Source organism: Symphalangus syndactylus, chromosome 18 (assembly GCF_028878055.3).
Source record: "Symphalangus syndactylus isolate Jambi chromosome 18, NHGRI_mSymSyn1-v2.1_pri, whole genome shotgun sequence".
In the NCBI taxonomy this organism is placed as follows: Eukaryota; Metazoa; Chordata; class Mammalia; order Primates; family Hylobatidae; genus Symphalangus; species Symphalangus syndactylus.
The window spans coordinates 22,627,730-22,651,229 of record NC_072440.2 but is presented as its reverse complement, the minus strand read 5'-3'; the positions used below and the strand labels follow the sequence as shown (position 1 = coordinate 22,651,229).

Below are 23,500 nucleotides of genomic sequence, written 5' to 3'. Positions count from 1 at the left end.
GCAACCCATCAGCAAGTCCGTCAAAGTACACTAGACTTGGATGCCTTCGTCCACTTCCACAACTCCCCCCACTCCCTGGTCCAAGCCACCCCCATCGCTTGCCTAAGTATTATCTATTGCTGCATGATAATCTTGCCATAAACTTCAAAGCTTAACATACAATTGTTATCTCACAGTTTCTTTGGGTCGGGGGTCTACTCATGGCTTAACTGAGTTCTCTGTGTTGGGGTCTTAGCAGGCTACAATCCAAGTATTGGCCAGGGCTGCAGTCTCATCTGAGTTTCCACTGGGGAAGAATATGCTTCCAAGCTCATGTGGCTGTGGGAGGATACAGTTCCTTGCAGTCTGTTAGACTGAGGGTCTCAGGCTCTCTCTGGCTGTCAGCCAGAGGCCACCCTCATTTCCTTGCTATGTGGGCCCCCCAACATGACACTGACTTCATCAAAGCCAGCAAAGAGGGAGTCCCCTTGCAAGACGGGGCATTACAGTATTGTGTACCATAGTCAGAGAAGTGGCATCCATCACCTTTGCCGTAGGCTGTTGGTTAAAAGCAAGTCACGGGTCCCACCTGCTGTGAAAGGGAGAGGGTCACATAGGGCATGAACATGAGGGGGCAGACAATATGCAGACCACCCTGGAGCTATGGTGGTCTCTGTCCTTGGTGGAGTCTCCGGAGTTTGAAAGAGATGGAAGTTTGGGGGCAAGGATGGAACCCAGAGAGAGGCAGGCAAACACACTACTCAGAAAAGGCAAAGTTTATTCCAGTGTCGACAGAGACAGGGTGAGCCTTGCACAGCAATTCTAACATGTCAATCTCCTTCACCTAAGAGGTAAGAACCGGCTGCAAGTCATGGGGTCACTAAACCGGCCGCAGTTACAGTAAGCAGGAGAGATCACAGCTCAGGCCTTCTCAGACTTTCCCTGGGACACACGGCTCTCTGGGGGGGCCCGGCGAAACCACTCGGACCAGGAGCCATCGTACACGGCCACATCAGGCTTGCCGCAGAGGTAGGCAGCCAAGGCCACATGGCAGGCGGTGACTCCCTTGCGGCACGTGGCAATGAGAGGCTGCGAGAGATCCACCTTCTTGGTCTGGAACAGAGCACGGAGTTCTTCTGGGCCCTTCTCGAAGCCATCCTCAGTCAGGAAGTCCATGAAAGGCATGTTGACGGCGCCACGGATGTGGCCCGAATCCAGTCCTGGGCAGGGCAGAGGACACAGGTTAGGGGATGTATGAGGGCTGGGGACTAATGGGGCCTGGAGGATTCCGTCAGCTGTAGCTGGAAGGATAGATAGCTTTGCAAATAAAAATAACAGCTTTGCTCTGCTTGGAACTCAATTTATTCCCAGCCCCACCTACTATCATTTCTCATGACTTAAGATGCCTGAAACCCCTCCCCTAACACCTGTCTTGAAGTAGAGATGCCCAAAAGCACGCCTGCTTGAGAGGACAGTGGCATGAGTCTCAGCTCCACTAACCTTTACCTTGGGCAAATCATTTCACTTCTCTGAACCTCAGTTTTCTCGTCTGTAAAATGGGCTCAGTGGTACATACCTATCTCACAGCCATGTTGAGAAGAGCAAATGGGACAACTTATTGCAACTGCTATGTGCTGAGAACACAGCGATGAAAGGCAGAGACACAGCCAGGCCCTCTGGGAGATTCCAGTCTAACAGGAAAGACAGATGCTAAACAGATAACCACATAACTAATCAGATATGTCACCCCATGTTACAGATGAATCTGCTGAGGCTTGGCAAAACAACACGGCTCACCTAAGGCCACACAGAAAGATGAAGGCAGACCCAGGATTACATCGGGGCCTCTGGTTTTCTGTTAAGCACACAGTTGCAGAAAGAGCAAGTGACCTGGTGTCAGACGTAAGGTCAAATCCCACTGGAGCAAGTTATGTCAGCTCTCTGAGCCTCAGTTTCTCCATAGGAAAAATGGAAATGAGAGTACCCACTGGGTATTGGCTGCTGTACAGAGCGGGTGGCACAAGGAAAGCGCTGGCTTTGGAGGCTGGCCCACCCACCCTGCCATGCTGCGCCCCCAGCCACTCCACCACCTCCGGAGGGTGTAGGGGGACAATAGAGACAGTGTGGGCTTTTTTGGTCCCCTCCAAGAACTTGGATGGAAGCAGAGTGGAGGGACTAGGCTGGCTCTAGGGTCCTTTCTGGAACTGTCTCAGTACCCATGAGGGCCCTCGGCCAAATCTGGCTTCAGAAGAGCCAGGAATTGGGGCAAAGGGGAAGGCCATGGCCAGAGCTGGTGCCACACACAGGGTGAGGCCACAGGCCAATCTCACACATGCCCCAGGCCACTCCTGTCTTCCTTGAGCAGCCCACACCCTGGCAGGGGTGGGCGCTCTATGGTTGGCCCCACTCCCAGTGCCTAGCCTGCACTTTGGCCTGACACAGGCCTATCTCCATCTCTTTGAGCCCTCCTTCTTCCCCAAATCCCCACCCCCATTCAACCTGGATTATGGGACAGGGCAGGAGCAGGGTGGCAGGAGTGGGAAGGGAAGGATCTGACTAGTGTGGCCAAGGCACAAACTGGAGCCGTGTACAGCCAAGCAGGCCCTGAACCTCCGAGCCTCAGTCTCCCTCCTGCAGAAGGGGGACAAAACCCCACCTAGGCCGGACGAGGTGGCTCACGCCTGTAGTCCCAGCACTTTGGGAGGCCGAGGTGGGTGGATCACAAGGTCAGCTCAAGACCAGCCTGGTCAACATGGTGAAACCCCGTCTCTACTAAAGATATAAAAAATTAGCCGGGTATGGTGGCATGCGCCTATAATCCCAGCTACTCAGGAGGCTGAGGGAGGAGAAACGCTTGAACCTGTGAGGCGGAGGTTGCAGTGAGCTGAGATCACCCCATTGCACTGCAGCCTAGGCAGCAAGAGCGAGGCTCCGTCTCAAAAAAAAAAAAAAAAAAAAAGTAAACCTCACCCACCTCACAGGTGTGTGGGGAAGTCTAACTACTGCAGCTAAAAGCACCCAGTGACCCTGGCAGGCACATGATTTGGTACATCATCACGCCAGCTATGTCCTGGTCCTTTCACCCCGGGGCCAAACACGATTCCAAAATCTATTAGTACAAGTCGAGTTTGATTGGCAGTGGTGTTTACAATCAACTGATCACCAGTTACAGATTTCTTTCTTCCTTCTCCACTCCCACTGCTTCACTTGAATAGCCGGAAAATAAAGTAGAAAGGCCAGACATGGTGGCTCACATCTGTAATCCCAGCACTTTGGGAGGCCCAGATGGAAGGATTGCTTGAGCCCAGGAGTTGGGTAACATAGAAAGACCCCATCTCTATAGAAAAAAAAAAACTGAGCCAGGCATTGTGGCATGCACCTGTAGTCCCAGCTACTTGAGAGCCTGAGGAAGGAGGATCACTTGAGCCCAGGAGGCTGCAGTGAGCTGTGATCATGCCACTCCAGCCTGGGTGATATAGCAAGACTCTGTCTCAAAAATATAATAATAATGAATTAAAAAATAAAGTTTGAATATAATGTATAAAATTAGAGCAATTTCTTCCTGCTGTTTCATCTGTTTTGCCTGGAAACTTGAATCTAAGATGTGTGCCCACCCTACCAACGAGGAACAATGGATCAGCTGGCATCGAGGGCATTCTTTCCCAAGAAACCCAGCTTTAAAATGTTTCCACAGTGGGCTGGATTGAAGTGCATTTGAAAGAACAACGGGTTGAATCCTGTTTTGTTTTGTTGCCCCCATCCCTGATGACACAGCCCCACTGTGTTCTTCTGATTACATAAAGGGCACCCCTTCTGAGTAAAGATGAAGTCAGGGAGTTTCTGTAGAGCGGGCCTCCCACACTGGGCCAGCTGGACGGGGTGAAGCGAGGGGAGCTCAGGGCCTGTCTGGGGCATTTAAATGAACTGTGGGAAGGGCTGAGATGAATCTGGGCCAGAGAACTTTCAAGAACAGCCAGTTTGGCCGGACGCGGTGGCTTACGCCTGTAATCCCAATACTTTGGGAGGCCGAGGTGGGTGGATCACGAGGTCAGGAGATCGAGACCATCCTGGGTAACATAGTGAAACCCCGTCTCTACTAAAAATACAAAAAAAAAAAAAAAAAAATCAGCCTGGCGTGGTGGTGGGTGCCTGTAGTCCCAGCTACTCAGGAGGCTGAGGCAGGAGAATGGCGTGAACCCAGGAGGCAGAGCTTAAAGTGAGCCAAGATCGCGCCACTGCACTCCAGCCTGGGTGACAGAGCGAGACTCCGTCTCAAAAAAAAAGACAGGCAGTTGGTGGAAAGGCACGTTGGGCCGGAAAGCAGAGGTTCCCATGCTTCTCTTCCCAAGTCTAGCTGAAGGCTTCTGGCTCTCCCTGCCCCCAGCAGGCATGCCCTCATTCCCATAACCTGCGGCACCAGGCACTTGGCAGCAGATGCTCTCAAGAACTGTATCCTCCTCAATCCTCACAAAGCAGGGGAGATTATTCTCTCAGCATTGCTGGGGAGCCCAGGCTCAGAGAAGTGAGGTCGCTTGCCCCAGGACACACAGCAGACGTAAATGAAGTCTGATTGGTCTGCCCCCAAAGCCTGTGTTCTTTGACCACCCTGAGCCTCCCTGGAAAAGGAGACTGAGGCTGGGGAATGGATGAGATGACCTCTCATGCTCAACTAGTCGAGTTAACATCCCTCAGGCCACTGGTAGGTGTGGATTTTTAAGGCCAGGAAAAGCTGTCTGGCCCTTTCTGCTTTCACTAAGGAATGCAGAGCAGGCAGCCCCAGAAGGCAACCCCTTAACCCTGGTCAGAAAGAGGCAGCCCCACACCTTCCCTCCTCCCTCAGCCAAGCTTCCAGCCCTGGGAGGGACAGGCAGAGTGGATTTTCAGTCCCATACAGCAGCCCGGGAGCCACACCATGGACCCGTGACCTTTCCCTCAGCCCCTGGGTTTGCTTACAGCTCACCCCACCCACAGCAGTGGCCTTGGGAAACAGCCCCAACTTGAAGCCTGCCAACCTGGGGTCAAGTCCCAGCCACTTTGCCTTAACAGAGAAGCCCTTTCCTTGTCCCCACCCACAAAGTGGGACCCAGCCTACCTACCCCTGCCTGCCTCCCCTTGCAGGGCTGCTGTAGGTGTCCAGAAGAGACTATATAAAAAGGGTTCTACAAATAAAAAGTGCTGATTAGGGGGTCGATACCCTCCTCCCTTCTTCACCCTCACTCCCTCCAAGAAGGGAGGCAAAGAAAATTAAGTCGATAAAGAAACTGGGCTGGATAAACTCCTACTCTGCCTCTCTCACTTCCTCCAGCCCCCCTCACAGGTGAGCAGCGCTCCTTTCACGAACAACAGTCAGCGGTGAAAGCACTACCCTGAGGCTAAGCATCAGTATCACACCTGGATGGAACCTGAGGTCTGGCCGACTCCAGGACTAAGGGCTTGTGGAGGCACAAAACTACAGACAAAGAGGAAGGCGCTTGCCTAAGGTGAGCAGGAAGTGGCCGCCAGGTGTCTAAGCTCTGCTTCCAGCTCCATTTAGGGTCATTCCTTCCAGAGATGATCAGGGCCAATGCCTGACCCTCAGGCCTGCCACCCCCATGCCCCTGTGTGTTACATCTGGACCGCTGAACCTACAGGGTGCCTCCCTGATCCCACACCAAGCTGGGAACCATAAACTTGGCAGAGCCTCGTGTGCCTTTGTGTCCCCAAAATATCTTGTATGGGAGGCCAGCAAAGCCTCTTGGAGGAGGGGGTTGGGGCGGGAAGTGCCACACCCTCCAGGATTTGTATCGTTCCTTACCCTTCTCGAAATCCCTTTCCAGACACTGCGACTTTTTTTTTTTTTTTTTGAGACGGAGTCTTGCTCTGTTGCCCAGGCTAGAGTGCAGTGGCACGATCTTGGCTCACTGCAACCTCCACTTCCTGGGTTCAAGCGATTCTCCTGCCTCAGCCTCCCAAGTAGCTAGGATTACAGGCGTGCGCCACCACACCTGGCTAATTTTTTTTTTATTTTTAGTAGAGATGGGGTTTCACCATGTTGGTCAGGCTGGTCTCGAACTCCCGACCTTGTGATCCGCCTGCCTCGGTCTCCCAAGGTGCTGGGATTACAGGCGTGAGCCACCACGCCCGGCCGCCACTGCTACATTTAAACAAATGCGTACTTGTGTGGGTAGGGCTGGCGTGACTCTTCTCATTTTATGATAAGGAAACCCAGAAAGGCCAAGCAACTGGACTGAGGTCACCCCAAGGAGAAGTGGCTGAGCTGAAATGAGAATCCATGTTCCCTGGTGCTCCTGAGGGAAACTGAAGGAGGTGTGAACAGGATTACAGAGGAGGAACTTCAGCATCCCGGGCCTTCAGGAGGCATTACCCACTGCAGGCCATTCTCCTCCTCTGAGCCTCAGTTTCCTCATCTGTAAAATGGGTGAGGACATTGGGCCTGGCACCTCCAAGCTGTCCCTTCCACTTATTTCTTAGGTTGCTTCAGGGCAGGCTGGGAAGCAGCAAGAGAACCAATTCCACTGATCCTCCCCCATGACAGCTTAAATCCCAAGGAGAAGAGGCGTCTTGAACCAAGGCCAGGAGAGGGCTGCAGGCGTTCCCAGCCAGGATTCTCTGGGAGGTGCCAAATGAACTTGAATCTTCAACTCCAGACCTTCAGAGAGCAAGCAGGCAAGAAAAATATGGGGCCTGGAAAAAGCTGCACTGGAAAGGGCAGAGACCCTGCTGTCCTGGCTCTGTCACTAACTAGCTATGCGGCCTTGGCCCCTGCCTCTGTGCACCTCAGTCTCCCCTCTGTCAGATGAGGTCACTGTTCAGGCCCTCCAGCTCTAAGAGTGTGCAAAACAGTTTTCCCAGCATTCTCTCTGTGGGAGGTACAGACAGGAAGAGATGTTTTTCAACAAGTCAGGCAAAATGTTGCACACGAGTTAGATTCTGTAGAGAAGGAGCTCTGACCGAGGAAAGAGCCACAAAGGTGTCCAGAGACAAGAGAGGGCCCTGCTCCTGGAGATGGCCAGGCAGGGACTGGAGGGCCCTCAGCAGGAGTGATGGCAGCGAGACTGCAGTCCTGCCTCTAGAAAAGGGAAGACCTCCGAGGTTCTCTCTGGTTAGGAGGTTCTAGAACTCAGCACTTCCTCTCCTGAGGCTCCCCCCAGCCCTCAAGCAGTATCCAATCCACCTGGCCTTCCCTTCCACAGGAGGGGAACTTCTGAGTCGCCTTCCTGGGGCAACTAGCAGAGGGGACTCCCTCCTGGCCCTGGGAAGTAGAGGTAGGGCAGCATGGGGTGCATCCTGGTTTATAGCCCTCGTTTGAAACAAGGCAGCATTGGATTCGAATCCTGACTTCCACCACTTAATGTCCTGGCATCTCAGTCTCCCCACCCCTCTGCTGCCAAAACAGGGGCATTGAGCTTTGTTCACTGAGATAATGCGGTGCCAAGTGTCTGGCATGAAATGGCAGCTGCTGTTACAGCTCTGCCGACAGGCTGCAGCTGCCTGGAAAGGTTATGGAACAGACCGCCTTTGCAAACAGCAGTCAGGGGCCCCAGGAGAGCTAGATTTGGGGAGAGGGGGATCCTGGGGGAGGGACACTGTTGATGTCTATAAGGGTTTCTGCGGGAGTTGAGAGGCCTGGAGAAGCTGGATGTGTCCGTGGGAGGTTTCTGTACAGCAATGCAAACGCTGGCTCACGGGCATGACACCCTTAGGTATATCCTAGTACATGTGGGGCAGCTGGTGCCTGGGAGTGGAGGTGGTGGACATGTCACCAGTGACTTCTGCTGATGTCACTCCACACAGATGCTAGGTGGCTTCTTAGCACATGGCTACGAGGACACATTCTTGGGTCCTTGTGCATCCAAGCTGAAAAAGCCTTTAGGTTTGTCTCCACCTTCTGGTTTTATCGATGGAAAGCCTACATGGGAGGATTGAAGGCATGGGACGGACCCTAGAGAGGGTCCCAGTCATCCTTACTCCCTATCCTTCCATGGGGCAATAATCCCCAGGGACCACCCAGCACTGGGACACCTACCTACTGCATCCGGCTCCGGCTCGGTGCCCAGGAACCGCCCTTGAGACCGTGAATCCACCAGCTGGAACCTCTTGGATTCAAGGTTCTCCAGCACCTGCTCGTAGGTCTTGAGCAGGGAGCGGTCCAGTGTGGCTTTGAAGACGGCCGGTTCTGGGCGTGAGGGCTCGGATGTCACCGGGTGGCCCTCCTTCAGCCAGTTCCGGAAGCCACCATTGAGCACTGATACGGTGCGGTGGCCAAACACACGGAACATCCACCAGACCCGGGGAGCATAGAAGCTGCCCAGGTGGTCACCATCATACACCACCACGTGCGTGTGGTTGCTGATGCCCAGGTGGCCCACATACTCGGCGAAGCCAGCCTCGCTGGGCAGCATCATCTCGTAGGGCGACGCCGTGTCCCGGCACTCTTCTATGTCAAAGAAAGAGGCGCCGGGTACGTGGCGCTCGAGGTACTCCTTGCGGGCCTCTCGGGTGCCTGGTGAGTACCAGGACGCGTCCAGCACCCGCAGGCCGGGCCCCAGCTTGCCAGTCCTGATGGACTCCGCCAGCCACTTGGTGGAGACCAGCGCCCGGTAGAGCACCTGATGAACCATGGTTTCAGCTCTGCGTGTCACCTGGCACGGGTGGGAACCAGGAAAGAGAGACAGGCGTGAGGAAGGAAGTCGGTGTGTGCAGTAGGGTGAGGCCTGGGAGAAGCTCTTTCTCCCTCCGCACTCCCCCCGGTTCCTTGTTTACAGCAAGCCAGCGGGGCTGGGGCGTGCAGCGGGGTAAGTTTGCAGATTCCCTCTGGAAAGCCGGCCCCGCCCCTCCCAGTGGGCCCGGGGGCCCAGCGCAGAAGCGGGTGGGGCAAGAGTTTCCGAGGACTCCAGAGAGGGGCGCTTCCTGGGGCGGGGGTCTGGCTCCTAGAAGCTACAGTACTCGATCCTGCCAGGAAAGAGCAGTGAAAACATGCCCGGGATGGGGGGCGATGGCATCTTGGGCTTAGAATCCCCTTTCCTTCCAAGGCAGAGGGGGTGGGCGCACGGCGAGGAAGCTCCGCGGGCCGCTCACACGCCATCGCCTGCGGCCTCCCCAGGCAGCCCGAGCTCGCCCGCCTCCAGAGTGCCCGAGTCCGGCCCGCAGCTCGCTGCCCTCTGCCCTAGGTGGTTTAGGTGTTCCCGGGGCACCCCGTCCCACTCTCGCAACGCTATCCTTCCCCTAGCAGCAGGTGGCCCGGCCGGCGGCGGCCCAGGCGCCCGGCCGCCGCCCCCGCCCCGCACTCACTCGCCCCGGACGCAGCGCTGGCGCTCGCCCCGGCCCGCTCGAGAAGTTGGCCGGTTCAAACCCCCGGCCGCAGCTCCCCGGGCGGCGCGCACCATCGCGTCACCGCCAGAGGGGGGACCCTGCGCCGCCCGCCGCCATCCCGCGCCTCCCCCACGCCGCCGCTTCGCGCCCGGCAGCGCCAACCTCGCGCGCGGGGCCTCCGGGACCCGCGGGGGTCTGAGGGGGACGCCAGGTGGCGCGGGGGCCGCGCGGGCCCGGGCTGGGCGGAGCGGGCGTACCCCCACGGCCCGGCCGGTGGAAGGCGCGGGCAGCAGCGGCTCCGAGTGGCCGCGGCGGTGGGCTGTGCCGGAGTCTCCTCCCTTTGGCCCGCTGCAGGTTGGTGGCGGGAGGAGGGGACAGCTGCGGGCGCGGGGAGGGGGCGCCGCGCCGCGGGGGCCATGGCGGAGCCAGGAAGCCGGGAGTCCGAGACCCGGGTAACTGCCGCGGCGTGGCGGCTTGCCTTTCTGGAGGGGGAGGGAGTGGCTGTTTGGGGGTGCGCGACGCGGGGCCTGGGCGGAAGAGGGGGCGCAGTCTAGAAGAGAAGGCGCGCCGCTACGTTGGCACTAAGGGTGACTGTCCGCTTGGGGCGGCCTGCCGGGTGGGGTCGTGGCGAGTGGCGGGTGGGGAGCCTTGGGTGGAAGTGGGGTGACCTGGTGCCACCAGAGAGGGCGGGAGAGAGAGAGGAGGACAGGGAGACGAGATCCTGCTGACCCAGAGGCCCCAGGAAGAGACACTAGCCAATAACTTGTTAGTGAGTGAAAGGAACTAACGTTGTCAAGGCCTGCTTGGTGTGGCACTTTGCTGGGTACTCCCGTGGTGTGACTTAGTTCCCACAATAACCCTGAGGAGTAGGCCAGAAACTTACTAAGACAGGAGAGAGCGGCAGAGCGAGTTGCTGGAGGACACACCCAGAGTTAAGGCCAGGCCTAATCCCTGGTCTGAAGCGCAGGTGGTACCAGCTGCCTTTGTTTACCTGGCTCTTCCCTGAAGCCTCATGCTTTTTAAAAAATTGCCTGTTTTTAGCCCGTTTAATCATAAGTTGATGTAATTCAATTTTTAATAATAGCTGTGTTTAACAACCAGTTGGCAAAATTCCTGAAAAGCTCACCATGGGCTCTTGCAAACTGGGGGATGCCATTGCCCCTCCCTAGCTTTTGCAGAGGCTAGCCTGGAAGCTTTCCCTGTTCCCCAACCCCGACGTTTTGTTTTGTTTTGTTTTTTGAGACAGGCTGTGGTTCTGTGGCCCAGACTGGAGTGCAGTGGCGCCCTCTCAACTCACTGCAACCTCCACCTCCCAGGCTCAAGCGATCCTCCCACCTCAGCCTCCCAAGTAGGTGGGACCACAGGCATGTGCCACCATTCCCGGCTAATTTTAAAATTTTTGGTAGAGATGGGGTTTCGCCATGTTGCCCAGGCTGGTCTTGAACTCCTGGGCTCAAGTGATCTGCCCATCTCAGCCTTCCAATGTGCTGAGATTACAGGCATGAGCCACCATCCCTGGCCTCATCCCCCTTTTTAAAAAAAGGTTTTGTTCTAAAATGCTCACAGCAATCCTCAAAGCCTAGTGTCTGGTGATTGGGGGAGGGGGTGGGCAGGAGGGACCAGGCTGGGGAGGTCCTAGGGGAGCGCCAAAGCTCTGCTCCTCAAGGGGTACCCTGGATCCAGCCTGCGGCTCACGCTTGCTTCAATGCAGCTGTGTACCCTTCTGACATGAGCCTGGGGCGGTTATGTCCTGGGGTCCTCCACTCCCAGGGCACCCCCACTTACAGTGATCCCGGCTCCTGAATCACACGGGCACCTGGTTTCTACCCCTCCCTAACACCCACAGCCTGCCCTCACACCTTCCTTTATGGCCCACAGACCTTTGTGAGAAGTGCCAATGAAGCAGGGAGACTGGAGCAGGGTGACCTCAGATCTCTGAAGTCCCACCAAGCCCTGAAATTCTAAGATTTTAGATTTGCTGCTGTCAGTTCCAGGGCCACCAATGAGAGTAATGGAAGAAATAATGCAACATTATTATTATTATTATTATTTTGAGATGGAGTCTCACTCTGTCACCCAGGCTGGAGTGCAGTGGCGCATCTCAGCTCACTGCAACCTCTGCCTCCCAGGTTCAAGCGATTCTCCTGCCTCAGCCTCCCGGATAGCTGGGACTACAGGCTCATGCCACCACGCCCAGCTAATTTTTGTATTTTTAGTAGAGATGAGGTTTCACCATGTTGGTCAGGCTGGTCTCAAATTCCTGACCTCATTATCCGCCCGCCTTGGCCTCCCAAAGTGCTGGGATTACAGACGTGAGCCACCGCGCCCGGCCTAAACGGTTTTTAATGATTATTAAAACCAGCCAGATGTAATGTATGATGGTTGCCCCTCTACATTTATTTTTTAATCTTGGCTCTAAGAGGTGGGGGTGGGAAGCTCCATTATAAGGAACAGAAACCACCCAGAGACCCTACACACCCACCATCACACAACCAGTTAAGCAGTGGAGTGGGGTTTACATTGATTTTGGGGGCTCTCTGACTCCCAAACCAGGGCTCTTTCTACTGTAAATGTATGATTGGGTGAGGGAAACAAGGATCCTCAAGAATGGGGGACAGTGTTGGGGGGCGCACAGGGGCTGCTGTGGTTCCCACAATAGGGTTCCTCAGGAAGGAACCTGCAGCATCTGCCAGCACAGCGCCCCCTAGCTGTGTTGTAATGCAGATAATGGGGATCACCCCTTAACCAAACACCCCTTGGCAGCCTCCCTACCCTAAAGACCATGCTGAGGCTTCCTGGGCCCCTGGAAAAGTCAGATTAGTCTGGACCTCCTCCTACTCCAGGAAGCCTTCTCACCTCTTCTGCTGCCACCCCGGGCTGACGTAGGGGCCCTCTGTGCTCAACACTGAATTCTAAACTATCCTCAATTTCACTGTCTCTTGCCTACAGCCTGACTTTTCCCCCCAGGGCTTGGCAAAGGCAAGAGTGCCTCGGTGTCCGGCACAAGGCCTGACCGCATGGGTGAAGTAGGTTCCTAAAAGCCAGCTGCGGCGAGACTGTGGGGGTGGGCACAGGGTGTCACCCTAGAACTCATTAGGCCCTGGTCATCATGGCACCTGGGGCAGGGGAAGTCCAGCCTGAGGGGTCAAATTCTGGTTGCAAATCCTGAGGCTGCCTCCTGTGACCACGGGCAAGGCACTTATTCTTCTAATTGCCAGTGGCCTCATTCATAAAGCAGGCATCCTAATACCCGCCCAAGGCTGCGGTGCTGAGCATGTGACCTGGCCCACAGACGCACTCGGTCCACAGATGTTGTTCTCTACCTGCCCCCTTCATTTCGCTGGCAGGACTGCATGCAATGGGTGTGAAGGTTGGGTCTCGAACAGGGGATAAGTGAGGGCTGACCTGCAGCCCATACTCCACACACCCAGCCATGTGCCCTGGTGGGGGCTCAGCCCCTGCCTGGCAGAAGGGGCGCTTTCCTCTCACCTGCACAATGGTGGCTTCCCAGCACAAAGGGCTTAAAGTATCTCGGGAGTCTACACCCAGGAAGGCTGTGGGCTGGCCTGGCGTAGTGGGCTGGCGAGCTGGTGCACTATCAGCCTCTGGCATGCAGGAAAGATGGAGAGGAGAGGGAAGGAGGTGTGAAGTCACTGTTGCTGCTACTAGAAGGGCCAGAGAGAGCCCAGGCTGGACAGGCAAAACCTGGCCTTGCCAGACTCCCGGAGCCTGCACAGAGTGTGTGGCTGAGAAGTCCGGATTCTGGTGCCAGACCGACTGGCTAGTGAGAAGCCTGGCACCGCCGGGTCAGGTTAATGCATTTTTTGTTGTTTGTTTTTTTATTTTTGAGACAGAGTTTCGCTCTTGTCCCCCAGGCTGGATTGCAATGGCACGATCTCAGCTCACTGCAACCTCCGCCTCCTGGGTTCAAGCCGTTCTCCTGCCTCAGCCTCCCGAGTAGCTGGGATTACAGGTGCCCACCACTAAGCCTGGCTAATTTTTTGTATTTTTAGTAGAGATGGGGTTTCACTATGTTGGCCAGGCTGGTCTCAAACTTCTGACCTCAGGTGGTCCACCCGCCTCGGCCTCCCAAAGTGCTGGGATTACAGGCGTGAGCCACCGCACCAGGCCAGGTTAGTGCACTTCTGTGAGCCTGAGTGTCCTCCTTGAAACGGTGACAATAATATATCAAGCCTCTTAAGATCACTCATTCAACACATACTGGAGAGTCTACTGTGTCAGGCATTGTTCTCGGATATTGTTAGGATTCAGTGGTACCCAGCAAGGACTCAGTAAATTCCAGCTACTGTTCCTATTAGGTCGCCAATATAAATGCTTGATGAGTGAATGAATGACTTCTATCTGGGACTTGGTTGCAAATAAAGCCGAGCTGCATCTTAGGGAGGGGTGGAGACTTTGCCCCTGTTTGTGCCTTGAAGCCAGCAGGGCCTTGCCCTAGGATACCTCCACCCACCCTCGTGCCCAGCAAGTGGAGGTGAGGGGCGCGGCCTGGGGCTCTCCAGGAGGTCATGGTCATTGGGTCACTCGGAGCTTGTGTTTATATGAGGCCTGGCAGAGGGAGGCCCCTGGCTACCCACCTTTGTGCCCGGGTTCACCACCGCTGGTTTCTGCGTTCCCTGGACTCTGCCCTGCACGGGCCCCACCTCCCCCGCCGGCCCTCGCCCATGCTCCAGCCCCAGCCCCAACAGCGGCCTCTCCCTGCTTCCCTCCTGACATCCTCCCTGTCGCCCAGGCCCGCAGCCCGAGTGTCGGCGCCATGGCTTCGTCGCAGCTCTTCCGCGCGCTGGTGTCAGCGCAATGGGTGGCCGAGGCGCTGCGGGTCCCGCGCGCTGGGCAGCCCCTGCAGCTGCTGGACGCCTCCTGGTACCTGCCGAAGCTGGGGCGCGACGCGCGACGCGAGTTCGAGGAGCGCCACATCCCGGGCGCCGCCTTCTTCGACATCGACCAGTGCAGCGACCGCACCTCGCCCTACGACCACATGCTGCCCGGCGCCGAGCATTTCGCGGAGTACGCAGGCCGCCTGGGCGTGGGCGCGGCCACCCACGTCGTGATCTACGATGCCAGCGAGCAGGGCCTCTACTCCGCCCCGCGCGTCTGGTGGATGTTCCGCGCCTTCGGCCACCGTGCCGTGTCACTGCTTGATGGCGGCCTCCGCCACTGGCTGCGCCAGAACCTCCCGCTCAGCTCCGGTAAGAGCCAACCTGCTCCCGCCGAGTTCCGCGCTCAGCTCGACCTCGCCTTCATCAAGACCTACGAGGACATCAAGGAGAACCTGGAATCCCGGCGCTTCCAGGTGGTGGACTCCCGAGCCGCCGGAAGGTTCCGCGGCACCGAGCCTGAGCCCCGAGACGGTAACGCGGGGGAAGGGGGCAGGAGGTCGTCGGGGGCGCGGCCTCTACGCCCTGAGCAGTGCCCTGCACTTGACCTTTCTTTTATTTTTCTAATTTATCTTGCTTTCATTTCCTTTCCTTCCCTTTCCCTTCCCTCCTTTCCCCTTTTTTCCTTCCCTTGCCTTCTTTTCACAGGATCTCACTGTACCGCCCAGGCTGGAGTGCAGTGGCGCAATCATGGCTCACTGCAGCCTCAACCTCCTGGGCTCAGATGACCCTCCCCCCTCAGCCTGACCTTGCCTTTAAAGGCTACTGTACGAGGTGGGGAAGGAGATTGGACTTCCACTTGCCCCAGTGACTGTGTTTGTTAAGCAGAGCAGTAATACTGGCCCTTCCCCTCCTGTGCTTTGGGCAGTGACTCTCCCTAGCTCATTGGGAACCCTGGTTGCCCAAATAGCTCTCACTGCAACACTAGAGGTGTGGGGGGTCACTGTGGAATGTTGGGGGGCAGGCCCCAGTATGAGAGAAAAACCCAGAGGGATGGTCCTGATCAGGGCTACCCATGCACCTGAGGATGGTGGAATGAAGGCAAAGTCGGGGGCTGCATAAAAGGAAAGTCTCTCCCAGGGGCCAAAGCTTGGAGAACTGAGGGTGGAAGGGGGATTAAACAGAAGTGGGTAGGGCAGAGCCTTCTGCCTGTGGGCTGGATTTCCTCAGGCAAGAAGCCTGTGGGTAAGCTCTGTATAATGCGAGGAGGGGTCCCCACAAAGCAGGCTGGTCAGTGATCACAGTGGTGTGAGTCTTTCAAACATCCCGTGTAAGTAGATACTGTCATTGCACAGAGGAGGAAATGGAGCCTTGCCCAAGGTCTCAAGAAACAACCCAGCCAGGATTCAGACTCGGCAGCCTGCGCACTTACCAGCTGTGAGCAACGAGGAACTCCCCAGCCCTTTCTCTTGTGCCTTCAAGAGTGCAAGAAACTGACCACTGCCCCTAGAGGGCTCTCTGAAGAGCATTCCCATGGCTACAGATTGGGTTTGGAGCCGCTTGGGCTCACCGTGGGGCAGCATTGTTTTGGATGGCCTGAGGGCAAGGACTGTCCCTGCTCTTAATGCATCCTGAAGATTAGCTCAGTACCTGGCACAGAGTCGATGTTCTCAAGAGGTTTGGTGAATACAGAAGGTCCCTGTCACATGGAATCCTGCAAAGCAATGTTGATGTTACCGGAACCATAGGAAACAGCTGATATCCAACCATTTTTGAACCTACACAGGCGTCAGTTTCATGTGGTTCAGCCTAATGAGAGCACCACCTGGATTCTGTTGGGTTCGCCGTCTCAGCCCCAGGGGGATGAGCAGCACAGGGGAGCTAGCTGGTGGTGCCAGACTGGGGTTCAGATCCCTGTCACATTTACATGGGCTTCGTGACACACGACGGGTCATTTAATCTCTGAATCGCAGCTTCTGCCTGTGTGGAATGGGAGCAGTAACACAGAGCATAAAGACATGGTAGGGGCAAGGACAGCAAGTGTGTAAAGCACTCAGCTCTGGGTTTTCATGCACAAGTGTGCTGCACACTTGTGCCTGACACTTATTTCAGTCGCACTAGCTCATCTATAGAATGGGAGGTGATACACACCTAGCAGGCTTGTTGTCAAAACAAACTAAGCTCAGTGCAGCTGGATCAGTGATGAATATCACTGTCGTCATCATTCCCACTCCACAGCCTGAGGCCTGGCCAAGTGCTCCTGCGATGTGCCACAGCAGTCCAGCAGGCAGGGGAAACATGCTTTGCTTGGTGGGATTCAAGGTGTAGGGATGGCCCTCCCTTTACAGTCACCACCCTGGGTTGAGAGTTTGTTCTTCCTTGCTCTGGGCTGGTCTCTATGTGATATCTGACCAAGCCCGGTTTCTGTGTCTGTTAAGTGGGATGCATGACCCATTCCAGCCTCTTCACGGACTCAGGAGTGCTGTCTCTATGCCACGGTCTGAGAATAGATACCGATACATGGGTCAGCAGCTCCTGTGGGAGTGTCACTCCACTGCGGATGGAAACCAAGACAGAAGCTGGACAAGAGTCTGAATGGCTCAGATTTGAATCATTAGTTTTGGGGGGGGCGTTGTTTGTTTTTGTTGTTGTTGTTGTTGTTGTTTTGAGATGGAGTTTCGCTCTTGTTGCCCAGGCTGCAGTGCAATGGTGCGATCTCGGCTCACCACAACCTCCGCCTCCCGGGTTCAAGTGATTCTCCTGCCTTAGCCTCCTGAGTAGCTGGGATTACAGGCATGTGCCACCATGCCCAGCTAATGTTTGTATTATTAGTAGAGACGGGGTTTCTCCATGTTGGTCAGGCTGGTCTCAAACTCCCAACCTCAGGTAATCTGCCCCCCTCGGCCTCCCAAAGTGCTGAGATGATAGGCATGAGCCACTGCGCCCGGCCCAAGCATTAGTTGTGAAGGTTTATTTTGTTGCAAATCTCAGTCCTGCGTGAAAATGGGAATGTTAGTAACCCCTGCCTCAAGCTGGGGCAGTGAAAACAAAAAGCACCCTGGGAGTCTGCAGAGGTGTGGGCCTTTCCCATCCCATTCTTTCTGCTACAATCAAAATGATCTTTTAAAAATGGAAATCTAGGTTGGGCAAGGTAACTCCTACCTATAATCCTCACACTTTGGAAGGCTGAGGTGGGAGGATCCTTTGAGCCCAGGGGTTCAAGACCATCCTGGACATGATGGCAAGCCCCTTCTCAATAAAAAAATAAAAAGTAACAGTAAAAAAGTAAACACAGAAGCCTGAGTTCCCCCTGCAGTCAGGTCAAAGCCCCCAAGTCTTACTCCAGGCCTGCTAAAGCGTTCCCATCCCCTTCGGCTTCCCCTTTGGGCCTCTGGCTCCTCACTGTCTGGGCTTTCGCGACAATGACCTTTAACCCCTCCGAGCAACAGGTGGTTCCCTCGCCTCTCAGATTCCCTCTGCCCGGGATGCTCTAGGCCTCCATCCACCCAGACCCCTTTATGTGACTGAATCCTACTCATCCTTCGGGGCATTCTCAGAGAAACTTCCTCCACCCACTGAGCCCCCAGCCAGTGTGGCGTGATGGTGGGAAGCATAGACTTGCCTGGGTTTATTCCTCCCTGCCCTCTGCTAGCTTGCACAAGCTAGTCTTTGTACTTCATTCTCTTCATCTTTACGAAAGAGAGGATAATCATTTCTTTCCCAGAGAATTTTGGGGTGGATTAAAGGAGAAACTATAGCTGACCATCTCCAAACAGTGCCTGGCATAAAGTAAGCATTCAATAACATCAGCTATTGGCGGGGCAAGGTGGCTTACTCCTATATTCCCAGCACTTTGGGAGGCTGAGGCAGAAGGATTGCTTGAGGCCAGGAATTCAAGACCATCCTGAGCCACATAGTGAGACCCCATGTCTATAAAAACCAAATTAGGCCAGGTGCGGTGGTTCACGCCTGTAATCCCAGCACTTTGGGAGGCCAAGGCAGGTGGATCATCTGAGGTCAGGAGTTCGAGACCACCCTGGCCAACATGGTGAAACCCCATCTCTACTAAAAATACAAAAATTAGCCAGGTGTGGTGGGTGCCTGTAATCCCAGCTACTCGGGAGGCTGAGGCAGGAGAATCACTTGAACCCAGGAGGTGGAGGTTGCAGTGAGCCAAGATCATGCCACTGCACTCCAGCCTGGGCGACAAGAGCAAAACTCCATCTCAGAAAAAAAAAAAAAAAAGAAAACAAATTAGCTGAGCATGGTGGCGTGTGCCTGTAGTAGTCCCAGCCCCTCGGGGGGAAGCTGAGGCAGGAGGATTGCTTGAGCCCAGGAGGTTGAGGCTGCAGTGAGCCACGATCATGCCACTGCACTTCAGTCTGGGCAACAGAATGAGACCCTGTCTCAGTAATAATAATATCAGCTATTGCTATTACTGGCGTTATTTTTTTTGACATGCCCCAGGCCACCCAGTAGCGTATTTTTGGAACGCCCATTGTGCTTGTAATTATTCAGTTGCCTGTCTGCCCTGCCAGATTAAAACTCCTTGCCTGCAGGTACTGCACATTCTAGCTAGGCAGGGGTCTTGTTTATTGCTTTGCTCTCCCTAGGGTGCATAGTCAGGAAACCTTGGGGCCCACTTCTTAGGTTCAAAGTTCAGTCAGCAATTTGCTAGATGCATTAGCCTTAGGTGGTACTTAACCTCAGCATCACCGTGTATAAAATGGGGCTCCTCTAAACAGTGCACAAGTTTTATGGTTGTGAGAATTAAATGAGATGGTGGATATAAAGGATTTAGCACCATGCTTGCATGGGATGCTCTCAATATCTCGGGCACCACAAATATGAGGCACCATTCATAGCATCCTTCTATTTGTCTCCTCCTCCCTGCTCCCCTGCTGTAGGCATTGAACCTGGCCACATCCCGGGTACCGTGAACATCCCCTTCACAGACTTCCTGACCCAGGAGGGGCTGGAGAAGAGCCCTGAGGAGATCCGCCATCTGTTCCAGGAGAAGAAAGTGGACCTGTCTAAGCCACTGGTGGCCACGTGTGGCTCTGGCGTCACGGCCTGCCACGTGGCACTAGGGGCCTACCTCTGCGGCAAGCCCGATGTGCCCATCTACGATGGCTCCTGGGTGGAGTGGTACATGCGTGCCCGGCCCGAGGATGTCATCTCAGAGGGCCGGGGGAAGACCCACTGACGCTAGGCAGGACACAGGCAAGCTCAGGTGATGCCGGCTACCAGCAATGCCTGGCCTGGCAGCTCCGTCTCTGCTTTCACCAAGAGAGTGTTTCTTCACTCAGCTCAGGTGGCTTTTGGAGTGACATCTCAAGGCCAGGAATTCCGTTGACTTGTTGGCTGCCAGTGGGGGTGGGAGGAAAGGCGGAGGCGAGCCCTGGAGGAGGGAGGCCACAACTCCGAGCTGCCCGCCTGGTGCTGAGCTGGGGCCCCGCCTCCTTTCTGTTTTATTTTTGAGGAAATAAAACAACCAAGTGCTAAATCTTTGTAGCTCTGGGGCTGCCTCGGTTTTCCTAAGGAGCCAGGGGTTCTGTCATGCCCAGCAGAGGTCACTCTGGGGACCTTGAGGGTCTTGGAGATCCTGTCTCTGCCTTCCAAGCAGTGCTGGGGCCCCAGAGCTCCCTGCTTCTGTGACCAGGCTAGCCCCTAGCAAGCTGTCCCTCACCCCATAATCCTGGGCATTCTCGCTTCTGGCATCCGGGCTATTTAAGGTGAATTTTGCTGTGACATGTCTGTGGTCCCACCCAAAGCTACTCTCCCACCACCTGCCCTTCTAGCAGGTAAATAGTACATCTCATTTCCAGAAGAAGATGGGCCCAGAACTTAACAGGAGCCTGTGCCATGCCAAGGAGGAATGTCCCAGCCCCGCTGGGATGTTCTAGGGAAGGGCTGAGCTGGGTTGAATTGGAGGAGAACCTGGCTCTAAACTCTGAAGGCTGTAACACAATTGACCACTGCAGTCAGGAACAGTGGAGACAGGGAACCCCAACATGGAGGGGCTCCCCGACTCCCTGTCATAAGCACCTTCTCCCAGAAGTGGAAGTGAAGTGGAGGCTGGTCTCTGGAATTCCCGGAGTGGGTGGACCCAGGGAGTTTGATTCTTTCTGCTCAAGGAGAACATCTCTCTCCATTTCCCAAGGGTAGGGGCTCCATCCTCCTTGCCCTGGATTTATCGTTTGTGCAGAGGTGGATGTAGGTGTCTGAGAAGGCCCCAAATTCCCCCCTGCCCATCACGACCTGGATCGCCCCTCCCCGTCTTTCCAGCCCCCAGGCACCATCTCAGCAGCGCAGGGGCAGTGTCCTGCCAGGCGGTACTGGGGAGAGCTCAAAGTTATCTTATTGGCCCTTCCTTTGGAAACAAGACCGGAGAGGGGCAGTGACTTACCAAGGCCACACTGTGAATTCATGAAGAGCCAGGGCCAGATCCAGATTCCCTGACTCAGTTTACTTCTCTTTTCACCTGACTGTATCCCCTCAACTTCCCCCTGATGCTGAGTCATTTTCCAAGTCCACAGGGAGGGGAGAAATCGACACAGCATAGAATCTTGGTTTTATAAGTAAGAGCTCTAAAGTAACTCCCAACCTCTCAGAGCCTCAGTTTCCTCCCCTACAACATGGGAATCGTGTACTTCGGAAGAAGAAAACTGAGATGAGAGCCCTTCCAAGAGTCCACTGCAGAGTCCCTGTTTTCCACACCGGGGGTTCTCAGCCTCAGCGCTGCTGACATTTACACTGAATGATTCCTTGTCATGGGGGCCATCATGTGTGTTGGGGGATGCTTGGCTGTGTTTCTGGCCTCTGCCCACTAGATGCCAGTAACACTGCCCAGTTATGACAACTGAAAGTCTCCAGATGTGGCCAGATGTCCCCTGGGGGGCAAAAATCACCCCCAGTCAAGAACCACTGCTCTAGGGGCAAATAACACAATTGACCACTGCAGTCAGGAACAGTGGAGACAGGGAACCCCAACATGGAGGGGCTCCCCGTCTCCCTGTCATAAGCACCTTCTCCCAGAAGTGGAAGTGAAGCAGTTTAGACACTCCCCCTTTCTGGCCGGTCTCAGACAAGCTTTGTTTTTTCTTCCTGGAATGGATCTGCCCCTTTGAGGAGACAAGTTTGTCTGCAAACATGTGAGGTTCTGATCCAGCTTCCGGTTCCAACCACTCCACACAAGGCAGCCTGACCTCGAACATGCTGCCCAGCCTCTGCGGGCTTCCATTTCTTTTTTTTTTTCACCCCCCACCCCGAGATAGGGTCTTGCTCTGTTGCCCAGGCTGGAGTGCAATGGCACGATCTTGGTTCCCTGAAACCTCTGCCTCCCTGGTTCAAGCGATTCTCCTACCTCAGCCTCCTGAGTAGCTGGGATTACGGGCACTCACCACCACGCCCGGCTAATTTTTGTATTTTTAGTAGAGACAGGGTTTCACTATGTTGGCCAGGCTGGTCTCAAACTGCTGACCTCATGATCCGCCCGCCTCGGCCTCCCAAAGTGTCGGGATTACAGGCATGAGCCACAGCACCCAGACCCGTTTCTTCACCTTTAAAACAGGCACAATAGTACCTTCCTGGCCGACACGGTGGCTCACGCCTGTAACCTCAACACTTTGGGAGGCATAGGTGGGAGGATCACTTGAACTCAGGAGTTCAAGACCAGCCTGGACAGCATAGTGAGACCTCATCTGTATGCAAAAATAAGAAAAAAGATGAGCCGGGCAGAGTGGCATGTGCCTGTAGTCACAGCTACTTGGGAGGCTGAGGCAGGAAGATCGCTTGAGGCCAGGAGGTCAAGGCTGCAGTGAGCTGTGATTACACCACTGCACTCCAGCCTGGGAGACAGCGTGAGATCGTATCTCAAAAAAAAAAAAAAAAAAAGAGTACCTTCCTGAGCAGTATGAGGATTACATGAGATAATCCACAGAAATTGTTTTGCTTAGTGCAGAGTAAACACCAAGTGTTTCTTCCCATTAGTTTTAAAGGAGTTTTACTTATTCAGCATGTTAAGTGCCTTCTGCACTTCTGGCATTGGAGGAGAGAGAGTAACAAATAGAATTGTGTCCCAGCCCTCTCAAAGCTTCCAAACTAGGGAGGAGAAGCTAGTTTTTTAGAGTGCATTTCCAGAGAGAAGGGGGTGCTGTGAAATGATCTATTTCACAACAGACTAATTTTACAGGTGGGAAAACAAGCTCAGAGAGGTTCAGTGATTTGCCTCTGGGCACACAGCTAGTTTGCTAAAGGAATCTAACTGGAGTTAGAATTCCCCAGGGGAGGAGTTTCTCCAGCAGATCTTGCCTGCCGTGGTTTTCCAGATTTCAGGATCAAGGTGAGAACAGAAACGCGTGAGAAGCTCAGGGAAGATGGCCACATGTTTCTCAGCTCCACAGGGAAACCTTGAGCAGTGGAATTTAATCAATGGGTTTGTAGGCGCCCTTCCCCTACCCTAGTTCAACCTGCAGCAAGGAAACCAAGGCTGATCTCAGCCTGGGCTTTTTTCTCCTGGGAAGGTCCTCCTTGGGTCTGGACAGGCTCGAAGGTGACCTGCCTAGAGGTGGGCAATCTAGCCACACCTTTCTAGGACTACAGAGCTTTAGTTTAACTTTGCAGGAGTTTGTTAGAAATGAACTAGACACACACCCTCCCCAGCTCCGTCCCACCTCCTGCAAGCCTGAACTCCTAGAATAATTAACCACTCACTGCAGGATCCTGGCCTCTGCCAGGGCCCGCCCCACCCACCCTGTGTGTTCGAGGCAGGAACTTGCAACACTGAGCAACAAGAATGATGAAATTTTTATCCACTTGGCAAATATTTGCTTGGCGCCCCCTCTGTGTCTGGAACAGTTGGAAATGTGTTTCCCAACCTTGCCTAACCAGCTACCCTGGAATGTTTTCCACTTCCTGGATCATTGCCTCCAGAGATCAAAGCCCCCATCCACACAGTGGGCCGAATATGGATACATGCAGTGATCTGGTCCTGGTGCTGTGGAATCAGCTTTGCATCAGGCCCCAGAAGGTCTGCGTTCCAGAGCCTTCTTGTTGGGGCCTCGGTCTTCTCATCTGAAAAACGGGAGCAAACTCAGTTCTGCCATGCCCAGTGTGGGTGTGATGTCACATCAGGTAAGGCTCAAAGTGAAGTCAGGTGTCACACCTACTGGAATAACCTCAGCTATATAAGCACAATGGAGCTTTATTATCCTTAACTCATGGAGGATGAATCATTTGGGGGAAGATGAAATGTTGAAATATTCAGGTTAACGGAAAGTGTTATTTTAAGCACCTACATTTTTTGCCTATTAACCTAGTAGGGGTGGAACATGGTAGGCTGATCTTGCCTGAACTTCCGGGGGCTTTGT

The 23,500-nt window shown here is 54.7% G+C and overlaps 2 protein-coding genes across 4 annotated transcripts; one reads left to right on the top strand and one right to left on the bottom strand.

Annotated features, from left to right (window-relative positions):
* Positions 1-740: 740 nt before the first annotated feature.
* TST (thiosulfate sulfurtransferase) lies at positions 741-9,360 on the bottom strand. The gene is made up of 3 exons (XM_055252978.2): positions 9,271-9,360; positions 8,006-8,621; positions 741-1,199 (listed from the first exon to the last, which is right to left on the bottom strand). Exons 2-3 carry the CDS (start codon positions 8,598-8,600, stop codon positions 901-903), a joined length of 894 nt encoding a protein of 297 aa, XP_055108953.1. The 5' UTR covers positions 8,601-8,621; positions 9,271-9,360; the 3' UTR covers positions 741-900.
* Positions 9,361-9,469: 109 nt separating this feature from the next.
* On the top strand, positions 9,470-19,635 carry MPST (mercaptopyruvate sulfurtransferase). 3 transcript variants are annotated; one of them, XM_063622606.1, is made up of 4 exons: positions 9,652-9,743; positions 14,045-14,663; positions 16,015-16,020; positions 16,832-16,899. In XM_063622606.1, exons 1-4 carry the CDS (start codon positions 9,708-9,710, stop codon positions 16,882-16,884), a joined length of 714 nt encoding a protein of 237 aa, XP_063478676.1. In that variant the 5' UTR covers positions 9,652-9,707; the 3' UTR covers positions 16,885-16,899. The 3 variants fall into 3 exon arrangements, with proteins under 3 accessions (XP_055108874.1, XP_055108872.1, XP_063478676.1); XM_055252899.2 differs by lacking the exons at positions 9,652-9,743; positions 16,015-16,020; positions 16,832-16,899 and adding exons at positions 9,470-9,645; positions 19,037-19,635; XM_055252897.2 differs by lacking the exons at positions 16,015-16,020; positions 16,832-16,899 and adding an exon at positions 19,037-19,635 and having other exon boundaries at positions 9,613-9,743.
* Positions 19,636-23,500: the final 3,865 nt, after the last annotated feature.

What these genes read in the sequence shown, in the direction of transcription:
- TST (XM_055252978.2), bottom strand. Translation starts at nt 8,600, where the DNA reads ATGGTTCATCAGGTGCTCTACCGGGCGCTGGTCTCCACCAAGTGGCTG. An exon ending in GCCGGAGCCGGATGCAGTAG is followed by an intron (nt 1,200 to 8,005) that starts GTAGGTGTCCCA and finishes TGCCCTGCCCAG; the next exon opens with GACTGGATTCGGGCCACATC.
- MPST (XM_055252897.2), top strand. Translation starts at nt 9,708, where the DNA reads ATGGCGGAGCCAGGAAGCCGGGAGTCCGAGACCCGG. An exon ending in GCCGGGAGTCCGAGACCCGG is followed by an intron (nt 9,744 to 14,044) that starts GTAACTGCCGCG and finishes CCTGTCGCCCAG; the next exon opens with GCCCGCAGCCCGAGTGTCGG. An exon ending in CGAGCCTGAGCCCCGAGACG is followed by an intron (nt 14,664 to 19,036) that starts GTAACGCGGGGG and finishes CCCCTGCTGTAG; the next exon opens with GCATTGAACCTGGCCACATC.